The sequence below is a fragment of the Habropoda laboriosa genome, unplaced genomic scaffold (genome assembly GCF_001263275.1).
Source record: "Habropoda laboriosa isolate 0110345459 unplaced genomic scaffold, ASM126327v1 scaffold88, whole genome shotgun sequence".
NCBI lineage: Eukaryota > Metazoa > Arthropoda > Insecta > Hymenoptera > Apidae > Habropoda > Habropoda laboriosa.
Window position 1 is genome coordinate 845,116 of NW_017100219.1, and position 21,669 is coordinate 866,784.

At 42.4% G+C, this 21,669-nt stretch overlaps 1 protein-coding gene across 1 annotated transcript in view; it reads right to left on the minus strand.

Annotated features, from left to right (window-relative positions):
- LOC108570960 (insulin-like peptide receptor) overlaps nucleotides 1-21,669 on the minus strand; it is a 101,447-nt gene that overhangs the window by 12,149 nt on the left and 67,629 nt on the right. Inside the window, 3 exon segments of the mRNA XM_017932898.1 lie at nucleotides 835-940; nucleotides 14,836-15,082; nucleotides 16,091-16,265. Of these exon segments, the coding sequence (XP_017788387.1) occupies nucleotides 835-940; nucleotides 14,836-15,082; nucleotides 16,091-16,265 (528 nt within the window).

A 21,669-nucleotide genomic window follows, 5' to 3' on the forward strand; every position in this document is an offset into this window, starting at 1 on the left:
GTCAACGGATGAAAGGGGGTCAGAAAAAGCTCTGAACTGATCGGGAAATCTAGAAAGGAAGAGGAAGGAGGGGGATAAAACCGGGATAGATATGTATAAGAATATAAGACATAACTGTAAACCAAGTCCCTTCTTCTGGCCACGAGGCTGAGTAAATAAACAAATACATATAGTGTCTTAATCCTTATTATTGTTTTTTTAAATTCGAAATAATGCTACGTTAGCTACGATGTTGAAATTTTTTAGTCGACGATATTCATTTTATTTGAATTACTCTAAACATTTGAGGTCACCGATGACCACCGTGGCCCCATCGAGGAAGCAGTCTCCGGTCACAGGTGATCAACGTGGCAGTCGAAGTGTTAAAGCGCAGAACAAAGAAATGTGATAATTCATTCGCGAGTTAGCTCCCCAATTAAAAGGTTGAACCTCGAAGCGCGTCTATTCCATCCGAAATGAACCTGTCGAGGATTGAAGAACAATGACATCTAGAGAAAAGCAACGGAGAGGTTGTTTTTACGGTTGTTCTTACGTCGAACGTTGTTGCACGTATGTGCAGAATAAAGTCTCAACCCTCGGAAGGCGAATGGTTTTGGACGGACGCGGGAGGCGAATGCAGGGTCACTTTGAACCATAGCAAAATTTCTATAATACACAGGTTTCAAGAAGGAAACGTGTGTACTTTCAACTACGTAACTTTGATACGTAAAACAGGTGTATTTCCTGTACCAAACTTGACTTTATCTCGCTGTCGAGTCAAAAAGACCCTGCATTCGTCGTACGAGGGTTAATTATCAAGTAAAGCAACGTAAATTGTAAGAAAAAAAGTGTTACTTCGTTGGCAGTGTTGCTGATTCCAGCACAGGTACTCGTCAGGCTTGGTCAGTCTTTTCGGACAGCGTTTCTCGCACACCGGGCATCCGTTCCTCGGATTATTCCCCTGCAAACGGAAAGCACATAGAAACAATCAATACACCAACACACACCTGAAGGAACTTCGAGCAAATTGAAAAAATTACCACCGTGAAAACGTCAACTCTACTTCAACAACTTAATCTTCGCCAGTCGAGAAGTCGGTAATTCTCGAGAGCGAGAAAGCGAGGAAGAGATTGGTCGATAGCCAGGGCAGAAATTAGCGTTCGTCTCAATTATACGGCAAGAGAGACGGTCGCGTGTGGCGCCTGCATTAGTTAACGAAACAAGTGAAACAACCAGGACGAAAAAGAGACGTGGTTCGCGTTCGTCGTTAGCCACGCATAGGCCGAACAAGAGAGACTCGAACGGAGGAGGCTCTATAGAGCGTGGCTAGAGGAGAGGAACTCGGGGATCGATACGTCTGGCGCCTTCTATTATTTATTTTTATCGCCATCACACTATTACCCCACCGCCTTACCCCAAACTTTTACTTCCTATATAGCCAGGGAAGCTGAATCGCGATACATCTCCTCCTCCGCAGCCTTTTCTTCTACCACATCTAACTCTCTCTTTCTCTGTATCTCAAGTTGCGCTTCTTTCATCCCCTCGAAGCTCGAATATCTCACGCCGTAACTCGCTTACTATCGTTCGTTTTCTATACCGTTAGGAAGAATTTTTGATGCAGGAAGAGTAGGTATTACGTACAACTCCTGTTTAACCAACAGGGGTTTATGGCACGGGTTCCAAGCGACGTTACTTTTGAGAAGTTCTTCTACAAGTTTTTTGATAACAATAGCCTATTCAAGCCAGAGGGCAAATCCTGCTTATTACCTGATGGCCGCGGAAATTCTCCACTTCTGCGGGCCACATGGTAAGCCGGCACTTGCCTCTGCGCGCTCAGTAACCGCAAACATGCCGTTTCGGCAAGATCGCCAGGCGGGGCTTACACCCTCGTTTGGGACCGTCTCTCCCTCTCTGCCAACGCCCTACTCTGCGGACCACGGGGGAGTGCACGAGGGCCTAGGAGGGCGGCTCTAGGGGGTAAAAGGCCCATGATTTGCCAACTAGGTAAACTCCCTATTTTGACGAAATGATAGATATACAGCCAGTTCACGACATTCGGGCAGATTCTAAGATATACATAGAAACAATCGACACCACTTTGAGCGCTCTAACACGCGATACTCGATATTTTTAATACACCAGTGCGGTCCAGTCCGCAATAATCGACATCATACATAAAGTGCGATCACCATCGCGACAATAAGTAGTTGGCACATACACGTGCAATAATTACCAACGCCAACCCGACCTTTCAACCAACAAGAAGCGCGGGAAGCTACGTTAACAACTCCTTTCTTCGTTCTTTATACCCCCCAATATTTTAGTCGGCAATTTTCGTCGTTACTCATTGGACTCTTCATCTTTCGACTCCTCTACAGAGTCGTAACCCAAAGTTCTTCTTCCTCAAACCCTTAAATAGCTCTGTTTTTCCATCCTCGATTCATCCTCTGTATTGTCGTCGTTCCGTCGGTTTTAATAAAGTTTCTTTTCCACGCAACGTCGGTCTTTAACCCTTTCACTGCTGCTGGCGCCTGCAGACGCTTTGGGAATTTTTGTCTTTCTTGTTTGTCCTTTGCGCGCTTCCACCTTAGTTTGATGGAAGAAATTTGGAAACGACGAATTCCAGGATTATTAACTTTGAAATATTTCAAAAATTTTTAAACGTCGAAACTGAGGATTTCGCGGCTGCGATTACGTACTAAAATCTGCCGCAGCGAAAGGGTTAATTGCTCCGATTCTCAGGCAAAACCGGGCAGTTCTCGTCGAAGCTTTATTTTTCGAAATTTCCTACGCTAACGCGAACTTGGGCGAATATTGTTTAAGCGACATGACCGACGGAGCGTTAATTTCCGAATGGTGCGATCAAACAATAGAGAGAACAAACAAAAACGAGAAACAAAAAAAAGAGGTCGAATATTCCACTGGCAATCTGTGGAAGCGATATTCGACGTTCGACGGATGTTTGGTGATACACCAGAGTGAATCTGGCGAAATTTCCCAACTGTTGGAAATATTCTCCCGTAATTCCTATTTTCCATATTTTTCGATCGACCGAAAACATATGTAATCGAAGCAACAAAAAAAAAAAAAAAAAAAAAAAAAAAAAAAAAAAAAAAAAAAAAAAAAAAAAAAAAAAAAAAAAAAAAAAAAAAAAAAAAAAAAAAAAAAAAAAAAAAAAAAAAAAAAAAAAAAAAAAAAAAAAAAAAAAAGAATTATTCAACGGTGTGTCGTTATAATATATAGGGTAAAGTAGCCTAATACGAGACCCCAACATACACTTCGATCGGACCGCCGGAGGGCTTTAAATGTTTGGAGTAATTCAAACGAAAGGAACACCGTCGACTAAGAATTTTGAACATCGTAGTGTAGAAGGTGGTCTAATGAACTTTACTCAAATCAGGATGTCGTGCAAAGTAGTTTATTTCGGACTGTTCGGCGTCCGTCTCGACTCTCGTCGAATGGCAAAGATATCGCTGGGCCGAACCGATGGGTACTCAAGAGGCGCAGGCCAAGCCATAAACCGTCCCAAAATGCCTACAGTAGGTTATTTGTTTTTTGTTAAATTTTAGTAATTACGAAAAGACGATGATAAGTAATATCTGACGTAGCGAAACGAAATTTCCACCGCACACGAAAAACAAAAGAAAAGGCTTCCGCTGAACTCATGCGCCATCGGTTGATTATCGATTAAACTCGTTAATCGATAGCGCATATATTGGAAAAATTAGAAAGAACAAGACACTCGTGGAATATCCATTTAACATAGCTAGACATGATTTTGAATTAAAAGAAAATAAAAATAATGTAGTATCGGGCCCTCCATACCCAAAATAGGAAACTAATCAGGGAAAATAGAGAGGCATAATAAGCATAATACAATACTATGCTTAGAATAATGAAAGTTTCCTTCTGGTCCCCTGAGAAAAACGTAAATCTGGCGTGACAGTGAACGTGTTTAGGGTAAGAGACCCCAGCTTATCTCCGTTACAGAACTCTTTGTTTCGTAATTAACCGCGTTAATTATCAAATTAAATATGAAATTTGATTGAAATGAAAGTTTTTCAAGTGGTTCGATTAAATTACAAATACCTCGAAAATAGTAAGTTTCTAATCATTTTCATAAATACTGTTGTACAGTGCATGCGATGGAGTTTAAGGCTTACCAGTTGCGTATCGTTAAATAACCAAGCTACTCGGAAGAGTCTCATATTAGGTACCCAATTTTCTTTTAGTGTACAAAGTGCCGAAGAAACAGATTTAATATGCCGAATGTGTGAAAAAAGGCATATTTGCATAATTTTCCTTTTTATTCTATTACGAACTGTACATTCCAGCACCTTACGAAAGAATACATATCGTACTTTTAAAACATGCATCGAATTTTAACGAAAGTGTTCTTAGTCGACTGTTATGACTTCTTTAAGAAATGGGTCCTGTATTAGGCAACTTGACATATTTGCATAATTTTCCTTTTTATTCTATTACGAACTGTACATTCCAGCACCTTACGAAAGAATACATATCGTACTTTTAAAACATGCATCGAATTTTAACGAAAGTGTTCTTAGTCGACTGTTATGACTTCTTTAAGAAATGGGTCCTGTATTAGGCAACTTTACCCTATACGCGGTTGGCCGAAAAAAACTGTTCATCATTGTGCAAGGGAACAATGGAATCCGTTACAATCATTTCGAGGTTGAAATTCGACCGAAGAAATAACGAATTTTTTTGTTCAATCGTCGAGCACAATGCACGTTGCTCTCTCTCTCTCGACGATCTAGGTTGGTTCGAAAGCTCGAAACTCCGCGACGAACCCTCGACCCTCGACACGCTCGAATTTTTTAGCGCGCCAGCCGGAAACTAATTAACCCTCTGACCCGGTCACGTTTCATCGATCACCCTCTCGCGACCCGTTCCCGCGACAACCCGCCGTCCTCCTATCGGCTGGATAGGAGAAATGAGATGTTTATCGGAATTCTCGTGCCGCTCGGGTCATATGGGGATCGACGAAACGATCGTAGAGTAGGAGTTTCTTTCGAACAATGAACGAAACGTGATTCGAGCCGTTCAATCCCTCGAATCAACGTTGCTTCATCCTCAATTTCCGGTCTCCAGGATCATTTATCTCTCTCGATCAACAGGTCGGGATCGGTCTGTTTTTCTCTCTTTTTTTTTCAGTATCTCGGTGGATGGAAGCTCGTACGCGATTTTCGGAGGTCCCGGGAACACCTTATCGTTACATTCATATCGAAAGATACACCGCTTGTGTTCTGTTTTCCAATAATTCTTCGTTTCATTTGACTTTTTGCAGTCGTCCGATAATATAAATGTATCGTGTATTAGGTGGTTAGTTAATAGGGGAAGTGTTTGGTAATTGGAAAATTTGAAAAACTTTGAAACTGCAGAAATTTAGTTCCATTGATGTTAATAACGAAACTATTTTTCTGTTTCGGTAGTGAAATAGTCCTAAAGGTGAAAACACCCTCTGGGAAAAATTGAGCTTTCGTGTTATCGTGAATATTTGCAAAATAAGACAACTCAACTTTGAATTTTATTTAATTTTCCAAATTTTTCAGTAATTTTCATTAAATCTGATTTTCACCTTGAAATATTTATTAATATAATACTGTCACAATTTTTACCCCCAACTTAAATCACTTCTCCCAAAAGAGTTAAATTTCACATAATTTTAAATCAAGATAGATAAATATTTTAGGTTTCAGAATTCAACTTCTCGATACATTTTCATACAGCAAAGTAGCTAAGTTTTGAGAAACAAGCACAAATATGCGTGAAACATAAATTCAGTACACCCTAGGGTCGTCGCAAAAGTCTTAAACAATACCCAAATTTTCCATCAACTTCAGCTAAATTCGAAGTTGAAACGAGAGAAGAACGTTATTAACACATTGAGCGCCGGCGACCTAAGAGACATTTAAAGCCTGAACGCCGGCAACGTATCGGCCACTTAAAGCCCGAACGCCGGTCTCATTCGCTTGTTTCTGGTCAATGAGTAGCCAAAAAAAAATATTCAAAACATTATACATTTTCGTAAAATAGTACGTATAGTCGGGGCCACGATATAGCGAGGTCGTAAAATCGGTCAGACGTCAAAGTAAACATGTTTTAGCTGCCGGGACCCGAAAATTGACAGAGATACGAGCAGATAAGTACTTGAAACCATTGTCAGGACCGTACGAAGAATTCTTGTATCCAGCGAAAGTCAACTGATTCTAATATATTTACTGAAAACTGCACGCAGCTAGGACAAATTAGGGTTTCTCCCTCTGGGGGAAGCCGCTTTTGGAAGTACGGTTACAGGTAAAGGTCTTATTGATGTCTTTAGCATCTTAGTTTATCTACTCGTGTTATATACAGATAGAAAGTGCAAAAAGATTGTGTAGCTTAACCGTGGGGCCGGCGCTCAAGCGATAGACCCAAAAATCCGCATTATCGCGGGGCCGGCGCTCAAGCGAGAGACTCAGAATCCCGCGTTTTCACGGGGCCGGCGCTCAATGTGTTAAAACGATCGAGGAAGTGTTTTACCCAGATTCGCCGAAAAGAATAGACGACCCACTTGGACTCCTCCCTCCAGTCGAGCGCAGAAGAGCCAACATGGCGGATAATTAGTCCCGAAATCACGAGCAGCGCACGTCGAGATAGTCGGAAAGTTCGATTAAAGATCGACACGGCTGGACAGATTTATCACGCGGAAGCCGCTAGCACGCGTCGCGTAATACGCACTTATACGACGCGTCGACGTCTGGGAAATCGATAAAAAAGCTGGCTGGAGCGATAGAGAGAACGGATGAAACTCGGGGGGCGATTCATCGCGTTTCAATTAGTAAACAATGAAAACCTGAATAAAAGTTGCCGATTAAAAACGCTCGGACAATGGTGTGTGCTGTATTTTTTTTTTTTTTTTCATTAAATCCACCTGCTCTTCTGCTCGATGCTTGCTCTTCTGTTACCGGAGCGATAATTTATTCAGAACGTGTGGCGCGCGGCAATTAGCGTACGATTTTCCTCCGCTTTTCGGTTTTACGTTCTTCGTTCGACGAAAAGTGAGCTCTCTTATCGGTGTCGAGTCATTAGGATTGATACGTTTCCAGACGCGGGTCTTTCGCAGCGGTCGTAAACTTGGGAGGCCATCGAGCATTTTACTTTCGCTTTGAATTTCCGTGTTTTTTCTATGGCCATTGTCGAGTGAATGTCGGGACCTGCGCTGCTTTTTGACCCGCAGACCGATAGGTCCCAACGCCTTGACACCCCCACGCGCTATGGGCTGGGTCAGGTAAGGACCCCCAACCTGTGCCAGGGTTTCCCGGAGGCAAGAGAGGGGCGTCAAGGCTCGTATATAAGGACGCGTTAGAAAATGGTAAGGATGGTGTTAGAACGAATTAGGAGGCGCGTAGTTGACAAGGACGGAGAAACAAATACAGTTTTCAACATTATTTTAACTGATCCTGACAGATATTACTCAGACCAAACGCCCTTACACTTTTCCTTCGCACCTCTGTGCCTCTAGGTCGAGTATTCTCCTTCCACGCTAAACACCCTCGCGAAATTCTATCATCTCTGGCGTTAACGACGCGTTCCGTCCCTCTGACGGATCGTCTTTAATCGAAACAACCGATTCTCAACAGTCTGGTAACAGAATCCGAGGGCTTTGTGTCGTTTCGCTCGAACAGTAGATTCGAAATGAAATTAAAGTAGGATCCCCTTTGATACTACAGAGGAGAACGGTGTAGATAATCTGGAGTTGAATCGCTATCGAGTAATCGTGGACGGATGTTTCCTGAAGATTTCGATCTCTTTGCGCGGGGAAACGATTGTTCGAAAGAGGAACGACGATCGTCTCGTGTTGAGAAGGCCCTTCTTTGCCGTGACACTTTTTCAACGAGATTTCCGGGGATCTGATAAAGAATGGACGCTTCTCAGACTGAGAGTTTAGATTATACACGAGAGGAATCGTTTCCTTTACTCTTCTTTACGCTTTGCTTGGATTTCGCTTCTATCCTCGCTCACTTAACGCGGGTGTCCTGGTTTTGAACTTTTAAAAATCAATTTTTTGGGGGATTTTGTTGAAGTGTAAGTGTTCTAGAAGAGGTGTGCGAAAGGATCTGTTCGAATTCGTAAAATTAATTTAGATGTAAGATAGACGAATCTTTGAACGCGTTTTTCTCGAAAGCTCATTTTTCGAAACGGTTTACAGGATATCTCGAGTTCTAGTTTACTATGGAGAATCTTCGGCACACATCCTGTTATCGCGTGACCCAAAGTTTTTAACATCCCTCGTTTTTTTTTCTTATTCTTTTAACACGCTAACGACGGCAAAGTGTGAAAAGAATGGATAATCTAAATTGAAAATGCTGCCATTTTGTGAATAATCGATATTTTTATTTCATTTTAGTTCAGACCGTAGCTAGATTTATACCGATTAAGATTCTTCCTGGTTCTTTTATTTTAGATCAGCAGATGGCCCGGAATCGTATAAAGAGTCAAAACACTTTTTCTAAAGCACATAACAAATAACTCCTGTAATTTTCATTCTTTTCACTTCAACAAAATATATGATACACCTTAAATACCTGTTAGGTTTCATTCAGCAAAGGTTTATGGCACGATCGCACCTACAGGCTGTTTTTGAGATTAGGATTTACTTTACTATTTTATGCTTTAACGTCCATCCTAGCGAAGGCCGGTAGAATCACTTAATTAGAGTTTTTTGCCGCTTGTGCCTTTCGCGCTCAATAGCTTAAGAACATGCCATAAACCACGGGCTTTCCGAAGGGTACAATTGTCTGTAACGGTCCGCTGGCCGATGAGTCACCTGGAGGAATTTCCCGAATTATTATAAACATTTGGTTACCCCTTGGGATCTTCTCCCACTCCACCAGGGTAAAGCGCGCTAAGGGCGCACTGGAAGGAGTTGGCGAGAAAATTAGGCACGTTGATTGGCGATGAATACTAGAAAATATTCACCAATCAGCGTATTTTTCAAGAACCACCGCTCTCGAGGGCGAAGACGAGCTCTCATCAGAGCAAAAACATCTATCAGTCAAACTAGTCACTTTTTACATACAATAAAAATTACACAAAGTTAGAAAGGCAACACGCATTTGTCCATTTTTAATCAGTCGGCTCAGTGCGACAGCACACACGGGCTACATTAATACAAATCAACAATACTCATAAATGTATGCGCAAAATCTTAATCCAAAAGGTTTAACGGTTCCTTCAAAAAAAAATGCTAAAAATTCCATAAAAGATGGCACTCGAAACCAGAGTACCCCCTTGACAGGGGAAAAATAGCGAAAACGTGAAATAACGAAGGTTAGATCGAAAATGGAGCGTCAGAAGCTTGAGTAGCTATAGGTCAGAGCGATCGACGTCGTAGGTGACGCGTGGTAACGCGAATCTGAATTGTTAACAAGAGGAAAACAACTGACAAATTGATGACGCGCTCGGCGGAATACAAAACAGGAATTAAATTGAATGGAAATCGATGTTTACGAGGGATCCAGCGTATGTTTGAACGAGAAAGGGAAAAAATAAAATAGGAATCGAACTGAGCGATGCAAAACAAAACGAGACAAAACGAGCGAAAAAGAGAAGAGAAGAAAAATTGGATCGATCGTTGCGCGACGCAAAACCTTCCTCTCGATCTTCCTCAAACGCTATTTCTGTCGGTGGCGCCTCGCTATCGATTATGTGGGTCACGAGTCTCCATTATTGAATACTCTTAGTATACATTTGTCCGATGCGCCATTTGACCAAACATTACAATACAGCCGGAATGAAAGAGGAAGAAACAGACCAACGTCATTCGAATCGAGTGGTACCAAAATGGCGGCCAATGGAAATCGATGAAACGTCAGGTTAAGTCTTGCAGCGAGAGTACGGTTTATGGTTGGTTTATCGTTGGCGAAAATAAGCTCGCAGCTGTCGAGGATTTAGTCCTCGAAATTTTTAGGATTGGTGCAAGTTAAATATTTCAATCCTGGGACAGCGGTTGACGCGATAGTTGCACGTATGGCGGATGCCGGGTCAAATGTGACCCGATATTACATTTGTCTCCGTACGCAAGCGAAACTGTATTCGTTTTTTATTACGGTTAATCAAAGATACTATGATTAACCATCGAACGCTTATGACCGTGTCTCACACGTGCACAAATAATCGTTCAATAAGGGCGATTTTATTTAATTTACCTAATTAACCTAGGAATTAATTTAAAAGAATAAAATAAGACTGATTATTTTTGGTGCATGAAGTTGAGAAAAATGTGAACGTTCATGTAATATATAATATAAATTTGATATAACATAAAGAGAGGAGAGTTGTGTAAAGAGACATCTAAAAGCTGGGTCAGCGTTGACCCGTGGAAAGTTAGTTGGCAAAAATTAAAGGCTTACGGTCACATAAACCGCTACCATAAACCTTGGCTCGCTATGAAATCTTTAAAGACGCAAACAGGACAGGCGCGGTTCCTGGAGAAAAAACCGGAAAACTTCCGCTTCCGTGACAGGAGAAATGTCGAGGGCGGAGCTTCTAAAATTTGCCAACGCAAAATTAGTTAAAATTTGCAAGTTGCGATAAGTGAACTAATTGCGAACACGTATTTAAAAAGGTAAGACCTTGCTGCTAAAAGGCTGCAGCTCTATTTTTACCAACTTCGAGTAAGTTAGAGAAATTTTTATAACTTTAAAGGGACAGTTTGTAATTTTATAAACACTTATAATGTACTTGTTAACACTTGTTTACTATCGCTCGTTTGTCATCGAATTTGCATCAAAAGTACACCAAACAACGTCACAACTAAGAAACTGTAAAAAATGGAGCTGCAAGCTCCCCAATTGGCTTTTCCCAACCTAAACAAACCGACCAAAGTGTCGCCAAGACGAGGTTATCGAGAACTCCGCGCAATTTCCGACAGTTTCACACAGTTAAATCGTTGAAGAAAGTCCGAGAGTCCAACGACCAAGACCTAACGCACATCGCAAAATCGCGATCGGGCCCGAAGTTGCACGCGGAAGTGCACCGAATGACGCACTCGCGTTACATTTTCCACGAATTAACCCAGGTGTAGTCAGCTGGTCGTAACGCTCACCTGGTGCAGTGATAGGGCACACCCGATCATTTATCGTCTGGCAAGCCGATTTGTAGTATTACGTTTTATACTATTTTCGAATGTGATATTTGTGAGAAAATCCGTCCCGAAGACGGTGAAGCGAGGCCAGAAGGTGACTCGCCTCTCTGGGGTTTTTCGCGCGGAAAGCGGACAAAGATAGGCAGGACGACGCGCCCTCACTCTTCACGGATATAGTCTTTATGTAAAATACACCGTTGCGAGAACGTAGAAACGTTTAATTCATTTTACGCCCGCCCTACTCCGAGTTAGAGTATTTTCTGACACTTTATAGATCTCGAGTATTTGAATTTTTCTTGCAGTGTTTTTACTTGTTGGATTATTTCTAACAACACCCTATTGTAAAAATACGGTTGAGTGAAGGTAGGGGCTCGGGCCGGTTTATGACCCGAGAGTATTTCTGACATATTTTTCAAAACAGTGGCTTAAAGTCCTATTACCTTTTTCACACGATTCTTGGTACATTTGTGGTTACATTTGAAACCACACGCGTATAAATAGAGCTGACAGTGGATAGCCAAACACTTGAAAGGGTTACAAACCGGAAAGGGTTAAAGGGCTGCTGCACTGTCCTTCTCGCGTGAAACCAGCGTTTTTACGCGTTACAGTCGCTAATTAGACTTCTCCAGGATGCGAGAGCGTCACGATCGGCGCGGATTCGTTTCGAACTGTTCGAGTGAAAAATGGGAAACGCGTGACGACGGGTGGCGAGGGAACAAGGAACGACGAATGAAACGCGAATTAACATTGTACATTGTCAGCGTGGCGAACGAAGGATAAAAACGAAGCCGCTCTTTGTGCCCGAGGAAAGGGCACCGAGCGTGACGAATCGTGCCAGATAACTTCTCCAAATGAGATTTACACTGAACACTTTGTTCGACCATTTTTTTCCTCGCATCACTCTCGATAAGCAGTGTACCGTTTTTGCCAGTATTATTCCGCGGAACTTTTTTTAACGCGAGGGTCGTTCGACGAGTGAAGAGACAAAGAGTAGTGTCCGTTGGAAAAATGTCTATAAAAGAAGTACGATAGTTGGAGATTCCCAAGTTGCTATCCTTGTCGTCAATTTAAAATACCTGCTTGACAACTATTTTCAGTATACGTAAAAGAGAAATGAAAAATTAGGCTTACAGAGCAAATCTCGTTTATCTCTTTGATAGTGAAATGTGGAAATGTCTAAATAAGGAGTACGATAGCTTCGAAGTGGTGGGTCGCTATTTCTCTCACTAATTAAAAACAGTTGTTTGACAACTCTTTCGGTATTTGTTAAATTATTACGAGAAATGAGTGCGTCTGTGTAGTGGTAACAGCAAAAATGAGCAATATACTGAGACAGGTTAATATAAACATATGTATATAGAAGAATGACACAGTAACCCTCTCTTTAGTATGGCTGGACGATGATATTTTTTTTCTTTCGCGTCTTGTCGAGCTCTTATCATTGTGTACTGATGTGCCTTCCTCGCGTGTAAAATAAAGAACAGTTTTATAGTTGTAATACCACATTTTAATTCATTGCCTAAATCCAATAGTATACAGAAAAAATAAATTAAAAATTAGGCTTGAAGGTCGCCACCACATCCGTTTCATAGACCAAATCTCGTTTGTCTCTGATAGTGGAGCGTGAGAGATACCCTGCCACATATCTATCCAAATACAGCATCTTCTATTAAAAGTATATCATCTTCGTGATGTTGAAAGGGTAAGTGTAACTTAGGTATAGTCGGTGAAAGAAATATAACGAAGTCGTAAGATCGATCAGGAGTCGAAGTTTACACATTCGAGCTCATCGACAAGCAAATCTACAGGAACCTGAGAGGAGTGCCCAAAATCTGTCAGAGTCACGTAAAGAGTACGTCTTAACTTTGATTCAGTTCCCATCGAGAAACGTAAAATATCGCATCTCGGTGTATCTTACAGCCTCCCTACATTTCTTCCAACGATTATACTCAACGAGAAACACGTGAAAAGCGACTTCGAAGCAGAAAACCTTCAGGCACCCTGAAAATCTCGTTTCCGTGTAAATCTCGATCGTTCATCGACGTCGTTCTCTAGCAGTGTTAACCTAATCTCTCCTTCATATTATTACTGGACGATGTTATTACCACTGGCGGCAGTTAGCGAGGACAGTCGGGGTCGGTCTAGGCCAGAAATAGTGGAGTGGCGAGTGGTAGGACAGCCAGAGCGGAGAGCACACGATTCTCCCATTTACACTGAGAGCAGCGATATTGTTGTTCTGTAGGATGCCAGGTCGGTGCAATCGTCCAGCCGGAAGCAATTGGTCGCGGCCCGTGCAAAGGGGGAACTCTCTCGCATCGTGGTGGTCGCGTTCGACGCGGCGAACATTCGCGTGGCGCGCGTGTATTCTCGGATAAAGTGGCAAAGAGGAGGCACCGGAAGAGAGAGAAAATACAGGGGCAGGTACGCGTCGCCTCGAAAAGTACACGACGGCCGTCGTGTCGCGCGTCGCGACGAAACCGTGGAAAGAGGCGAAATTTCAGCGTCGACGACTCGCGACGCAACGCCATTTCTAACGATTATTTACAAGCGGCCAAATGGAATTGTTTACCGATGCGAGCGATGCCAAACGAAACGGTTCGTTGCTCCACACTCGGAATATAATGCCCTCTCTCCTCCTCTTCCTCTTGCCAGCGACTCAGGATAACTCGCGAAATTTCTGCCAAGAGACGGTGTGTCGGTCTTCTCTTGGCCCGTGCCAGAAGGCGCCGCTATTAGTCGCTATTGCGATTTCTTGCCCTAAAAGATGGAGTTTCCCCGTGCCAAGGTCTAAATGGTATCGACCGATACTGAAACTTCCACCGTCGACCAATACTTACAAACACACGCTCCAGTTACGTTTTTCTCTTTATTACTGTACCAAATTTAATCCTTTCGACGGGGTGTACTCTTCTCTCAATGTGGAATAGCATGGTAACACGAGAAGATTTTACAACGCACTTTTTTTTATTTTATAATACAACATTATCAATTTTTCAGTTTCATTCTTTTAACGATATACTATGGCGGGTGGGTTGTGGAAAGAAGAACGTCTAATAAGAGACAGGATAGTCCAGGAGACCTATGGTCTTATAGTGGACGATTAGACTCAGGTTGAAAGTTGTATATATACAAAGAGGAGCCCTTAGCGAGGACTAGCGAGAACGGTCAAGGGTCCGTCCCTCTGGTGGTGGAGCGCAGGAGGTACCGCCATAGAACATTAACACTATACAGCGACTTACTAATATTCGGACACTATTTAGAACAGTATAACTTTTTAAAAATTGGACCTAACAACTTAAGTTTTTTTTCAGAAGTTCGAAGGATTGGTGTACTAGATGACGCGTGCAAAATATTGCAATTTCTGGGAATCGTGATGAAAATTGTAAAGGTCACTGTTTCCAACATTTTCATCTGAGCTTGTAACGGAAATCGAAAACATACGTTTTGTAGATCTACGTGAATTATACGCATGCTGAAAAGTTCATCGAAATCGGTTGACGGAGGAACAATGTAAGAATCTTGAGATTTATTAGTTATAGGCAGAAAATCGCGAATACCTGCGATTTTCACAATTTCAACCGTTTGTAGCTGACAGCAACATCAACCGATTATACGTATATACGTAAAATTGCTAGCACGTTTTACAAAGAACGGAGGAATCGAATAACTTTCAGGTAATCAGAAAAAGAGATTATGAGACTTACCGCGATCACGTGCTCCCCCTTGCCAGCCTTGCCGATCAGGTCCCAGTCGATCGTATCGACGTAACATAGCGCAGGATTCTTGTCGAATCTCACCGAGCCCCTGACAATGGTCGTTAGGCTACGCAGCCCGATCTCCTGAAGGTTCATCATCTCGAACACTACCAGGGCGTAGTTGATGAACAACGAATGGCCTCGAATCACGGTCAGGTTGGGGAACAGGCGACCGATGCTTCGTAACCCCTTTACCCTACAATACACACACGTACACACACACGCGTATAACGCCATACGCGTGGAATAAGAAAAAAGAGAGAAACAGAGAGAGAGAGAGAGGAGAGGCGATTTGTGAATGGGAAATCCGGCTCGTCGAGCATGTGCTTTACGAGGCTTGTAAAAAGTGGCGAAGAAAGGGGAAACTAAAGAAGGAACACAACGGCGAGATAATAACGACGTTACAACCGACACAGGAAGTTTAGTGACCCTCGACGATGGAGGAAGTCGTGTCGGGACAGACGATCCGCGTACACCGTATACTTCTCTCTATACTTTCAAAACGAGACACACTACTGTCTCTCTATCTCTCTCTTCTTCTGCTGCTGCTACTGCTGTTCGCCTTGTATTGCTTCTTCACGATCCACGCGTGCACACACGCGGATGATTTATCGCGCGGGCTCCATCCATCGCGAGCGTTTTTGCTCGTCGTGGACGCGCCGTTTCGACCGCCAACCCAGCCAAGACGCGACATTACCAGTGGCCTCTGCAGCTCCACACAATTCAGACACTGTGTATGTACACGTATGTATACACGTATACCGTTAAGGAATAATGCCGGGCGGATTATGGTGGAAAGTCGAGCGGGATCTCTGGATCGTGCAAGTTGGACGAGTGATAGTGTAACACGGTTAGAAGAGTAAAATCTGGTTGGTATAGCCGGTAGAAGAAATACAGCGCTGAAGTGGCAAACATTGGGGAGGTGTGCCTTCGATTTCGTTCAGTTTCGATCGATTGAATTAACGAATTTTTACAACCTCGATATATTGCTTCCACCGACTATACGCTTTTCTGTTCGGTTCATCACTGAATATAATTCTGGACAACAGTAGGAGAGAGTTCATGCTGAAAATACGCGAACAAAATTGTCTCGGTTTCAGGTTAAAACTGCAACTACCAACTACGTTAATAGCTGATTAATTTATAGATACTTGGAATATAAAAGGAAACGCGATATACCGCGTTAGAAGATGGTAAAAATTACCTGTAGAATAGCAGGTATCCAGTGATCTCTTTCAGCTCTGGGAAAGAGATGTTGGCGTACTCCTGCGGCTCAGCATTGTCGATCAGCAAAATTTGTAGATAGCCTTCGATTACTCGGCATCCTTTCAGTCTTGAGAAAAAAGTCACGCTGTTTCTTATGTCTATGCTTTGGCACACTGTAAAACCAAGAGAAAAACCACCGTACAACTTAATTACGCTCTCTTTTTTATTTTTTTTTTTTTTTTATTTTAAAGGAAAAGTGTAGAAAAATGGACGCGACGAGAGTTGAAAGGAAGCACAGTGTTTCGGGGATATCGATCGACTTCTTCTTTGCTCACGGCGAGCACACGCGAGCGAAAACAATGGGTTAACGATGAAGTAAAGGGGTGACCGACGGGACCGCTGCAACCGCACCGATTACGCTTCATTAACGCTCCACCACGGGCAAACGAAACTCAGGTCTTAACCTGACTAGATCGCTGATATCCGTTCTTTATACTTCTGCCCACAAAACCAGACCGACCCGTGCGTCTTCCAAGTTATTCCAATTAGGTATTCGGAAGAGGGTCCTGAAACGTATAGTCGGTAGAAGAAATATCGCGTGGCAAAGACGTGAAAGTTTACACGGTGAATCAAAAGATATCTGAGAATTTCGTCCGACTTTTCAAGTACAGAAGTTTCTTTTTGGCTTTTTCTTTGTTTTTCCGATTTATTTCGAAATTGAGCAACTTTTTAGATTTTTTCCATTCCCCGAATTTCGGTCTAGAAAATTTTCGAAGAAGCTGTAGGCTATTGCTTCAGAAAATATTTCGGAGAGAGTCTTGAAAAATTTTTAAACGTCCACTTTGACCATCCAGAATTTAATAAAATTCTTAAATTCTGGACTCTGGTCAGACATGCACACGAATTCTCGAAGAATAGCCAATCGACCCTCTAGAAATTTTTCAAATGTAATTTCAATCGTACAATGTAAGATAGCCAAAGCTTTTCAAAGGTTGAGAGAATTTTCAATTATTAGGTCAACAATGAAGTAACCGCGTGGACATATCATGGACAATCGCGTCTGAACAGAGAACAGAGAGTGGGTCAAACACTGCAACGCGATTTTTCTCACTGACATTGTTAATTCCGAACGTTAAACCACCCATACAACGAACTCCATCGAGATATCTCTATACATCCTACAATAGTACTTTGTGTACGACCATAATGAATGGTACTAAACACTTACGAACAGCCAGTGTATATACCGCGAAGCTATTACACTCTTGTGTAAACCGCGGTCGTTTTCTAAATACAAGGAACATCAGAGATCCTCACGCGTCGTTTGCTTTGTCGAGCTGGCGTGCGCGCGCCCGCGTCAACAGCGAACCAAGAATACCCGCGGACAATTAACCGCGGGTTAAAAGGCTGCGGCGATTTAAACGGTGGCGCGGCGAAGCGATGAAACGAGACGAACGCGTGCCTAGATGAAGCGAGTCGCGCGCGCGCGCGCGCACCCTCCTGTTTATCCCAATGCCACACAGTCGTCTAAGCGCGTATATTTTTAGTTGAAGCGCGGCCCCCCCGTTACAATCGAGTCGACACTTCGCCACGGCTGTTCCAACGTCGACGACCACACGTGGACCGACACGCCATTTCGCCACGCGTGCACACAGTAATTCGATTACCAGCCTGATTCCGCGTTTTCCCTCCGCATTGCTACACGCACTCTACCACGTCGTTATGTGTTTTCTTCAGATATCGCGTGAATTCACCGTTAAAGCGGAAGTTTCTGTTGTTAGAACGATAAATTTCGTCGAATCTTCACTTTTCTTTTATCGAGTCGAAGTTTTAAGTTGGAGAACACGGGAAGATAAAGCTACAATGGCCATTTTGGGCTTGCTATAGTCTGTCACGATATGCATTGACCGACCTTGACACATTCTGGGCAATGACTAGAGAGATCACTTTTGGTAATCGATAATTAGGCATCGAAGTTTCGATTCAGAGAATAACTTAGGTGCAGAAGAAGTGTAGAAACTGTGTTCATGGCGAGACATATGCTAGGATGGCCATTTTGGGGTTGCTATAGTCTGACTCGATATGCATTGACCGACCTTGACACTTGTTGGTCAACCACTAGAGAGATCACTTTTGGTAATCGATTATTAGGCATTGCAACGAATTAGCATAGTTAAATATATTTTTGAGAGAATCAACCTATTGAGTAATTCATGCACCGCCCCTTCTAGATTTCCTATTGCAGATATAGTTAAATGTACAGTCGATGGAAGAAATATAAGGAGAACGTAAACTGAATCTGAGGTTGTTACGAAAATCCGAATATTCGGCACAATTCAAAATCCAAACATTTCAAATATTCGAATTATTCGAATACTTGGACTATTCGAAATTTTAGCACGCCACATTTCACCTCTTTCGGCCGTGATTGAATTTGCTTTATAATATGCTCGAACATGTAAATTTTCACGCCCTACGCTCTCCCTATATTTCTTCCACCGGCTATACCTTCTAACGTAATTAATCCATATCGAGTATATTCACGTCGAAATTTTGCAACCTTAATCGACATCATGCATCTATACATCGTTCAAAATAAGAGTAACCTCGCTCTCGGACCGATTCTCGTCCGTTCTGCGCATAGACAGAGAGCGTAGCAGAGAGTAAGACGGAGAAAAACGTAAGCGGTTCGGACGTTATTAGGCACGTCCCATGCGCGAAACGAGGTTACTCTTATTTTGAACGATGTATACACACAAAATTTCATATCTTCCAACTGTGATTCAATTTGCTTCATAACACCCCTCCCGCTATATTTCTTCCACCGACTATACCTACCTACCTCTAACGTGATAAATCCGCGCCGGGTATATTCACGCGCTTCCTTCCGATTCCATGCGACAAAATTATCGCCCCTCGATTTTTTTCCTTTCATTCTATTTCTTTTGTTTCGCGTTTCTCTACAGACACGGAGAGTTTGCAGAGAATCAAGTGCACCGGGGAGAAGATCGACCGGAGACGGTCGTTTTCCTTGAGCCGCGGACGAAAATCGAATGGGACGAGCCTGGACGTCACCTGCGCCCACGCGCAACGCCTACCGAGGCTATTTGTCATCGGGCGATTTTTTAACACGTCGCCACCGATCGGAGGCGACTTGCAAGGATATTTCGGTGTATCTTAACTGCTGGCGAAGTGGCTACAGTAGCAACTCTGTATTCACATGCGGCTGTACGTAAGTAAGAAGCAATTAACACGTTTGCGATAAATAATATCTCCCTTCTGTATAACATTTTAACACGTTACCAACAGAATAAACTGCAATATTTCTAGAAAAATTGATAAACAGCTCTGTGCTAGGAAAATGAATAAACGAGACGTCATTATATCTATTCATAATGACAGTATTATGGAACAACATTTCAGGAATACAAATAGATGTCTAAGATTTGCTAACAATATTTCGACAGAAATTAGAAAAATCTCGGTACTAGGAAAATTAACAACGTTAAACTTGAACGACGAATCGTTATATCTATTATGTAGGAGGTAGTCTAATGAACTTTACTCAAATCAGGATGTCGTGCAAAGTAGTTTATTCGGACTCTTCGGCGTCCGTCTCGACTCTCGTCGAATGGCAAAGTTATCGCTGGGCCGAACCGATGGATACTCAAGAGGCGCAGACCAAGCCATAAACCGCCCCAAAATGCCTCCAACTGCAATAACAATATTACCGAACAGAGTTTCCTAGAATAGTGTCTGAGAACGAGTGACACGCTATACAATGATAAATCTACCTAATGGCAATGTTGCGTCGTGATGATTACTTCCCTCAATTCCTCATTAAAACACTCGAAACACGTTCACTTTGACTCCTAACCACTTTTACAATTTCGCTACATATTTCTTCCGTCAACTATACATAATACGGCCCTGACTACGAATTCGTGTCCTTATTTTCTCGTACTTCCCTCAATGCCTCGTTAAAACACTCGAAACACGTTCACTTTGACTTCTAACAATTTTTACAATTTCGCTACATATTTCTTCCGTCAACTGTACATTATACGGCCTTGACTGAAGTTTCGGCTTCTTATCTTCTCATAATTCTCTTAATCCCTCGTTAAAACACTCGAAACACGTTCATTTTGATTCCTAACCAATTTCACGATCTCTCTCTATATTTCTTCCACCGACTATACGTTTACGAACGAAGGCACAGCGAAAGAAATCAAGGTAAAAGTGTATAAATTTAGTGGCCATTTAAACGGGTGGAAATACTCGCTTAAGGAGCAATGCTCTGCTTTCTGACCTGGAACACCAGATTTTCCTTCCGATCGAGTACTTACCCGTCGCAGACCACTCCAAACGGATATCTTATCGCCGCGTTTAACGGACAGCCGATATCGATTCCACACCGTGAATTCGTGTTCGGTGGATCAACTTTACTGCAACTAATCCAATTTTACATTCTCCACCTATCATAACTACAATTAAACTTCGTCGACCATCCAACGTGATTCCACTGCTTCTTTTTTTTTTATCATCTCGCAATCACGCGATCCGATAGCGACACGTAAAGTATATCTGATAAGCGAACTTTCAAACATAGAATTTTGACTTAGAGGAGATTTTTATCCGTCTATTTTCCAACGAAAGAAACGAAAAACTGCGATCGATCTTTTTTCGAAATAGCAGTAAATCCTTGCAAGCTGGTTCTCGAAGTAAAAGGTTCCTTTGAAAGTGCAACCGCGTATGCAAATGTAACGGTTGTTACCGCTTACCTACTGCATTATCGGCAGAAAATAACACAAGCAACCGGTTATACGGTATACTGATATCAGAATGTTCAGTTTCCAATAATGATGCTGATAAGCAGCTTTGACATATCGGAAATATTTGGTATTCCTCTCTATACTCTGTTCAAAATGAGAGTAACCTCGCTTCGCGAATGGGACGTGCCTAAGGCACTTAACCGTCTACGTTTTCCTCCGTCTTACCCTCTGCTACGCTCTCTGTCTATGCGCAGAACGGACGAGAATCGGTCCGAGAGCGAGGTTACTCTTATTTTGAACGACGCATAACTGTATCTCCTCTCTTCGGAACTTCGGAATATGTACACAGAGATTTCCCACATTGGTCAAACTCTACCGTGAGACTTCTGTATCGCTGCTTAACACTTCGATCGAGTCGTTCAATTATTCGCAGTAACTCGCGAGGGAATCTTTGGTAACCCGAAAATTCCGATTTTTTTTACCTTAAATCCGTCGAACTAATATTCCCCACAAATTCTCTATAGGATTCACACAAGGAGAACGTGCAGGCCATTCTAAAAGTGGAATATTATTTTCTAAAAAGTATTGTGAAAAAAACCTTGAAGTTGATGTTAAATCTTTAGTATGTGCAATAACAATTCAACACAGAGTACGAATAAATAAATATTGGTTTTCAATATACTTTCTCAAAATTGCACGCCTGACGAAAAATTTCGCCGTTCTCGATATAGATTGCGACTGAAAACCTACCGTATGGTACGGCTGGCACGTCTCAGTCTGCCGTAGTCAAAGGGTTAACCTCTTC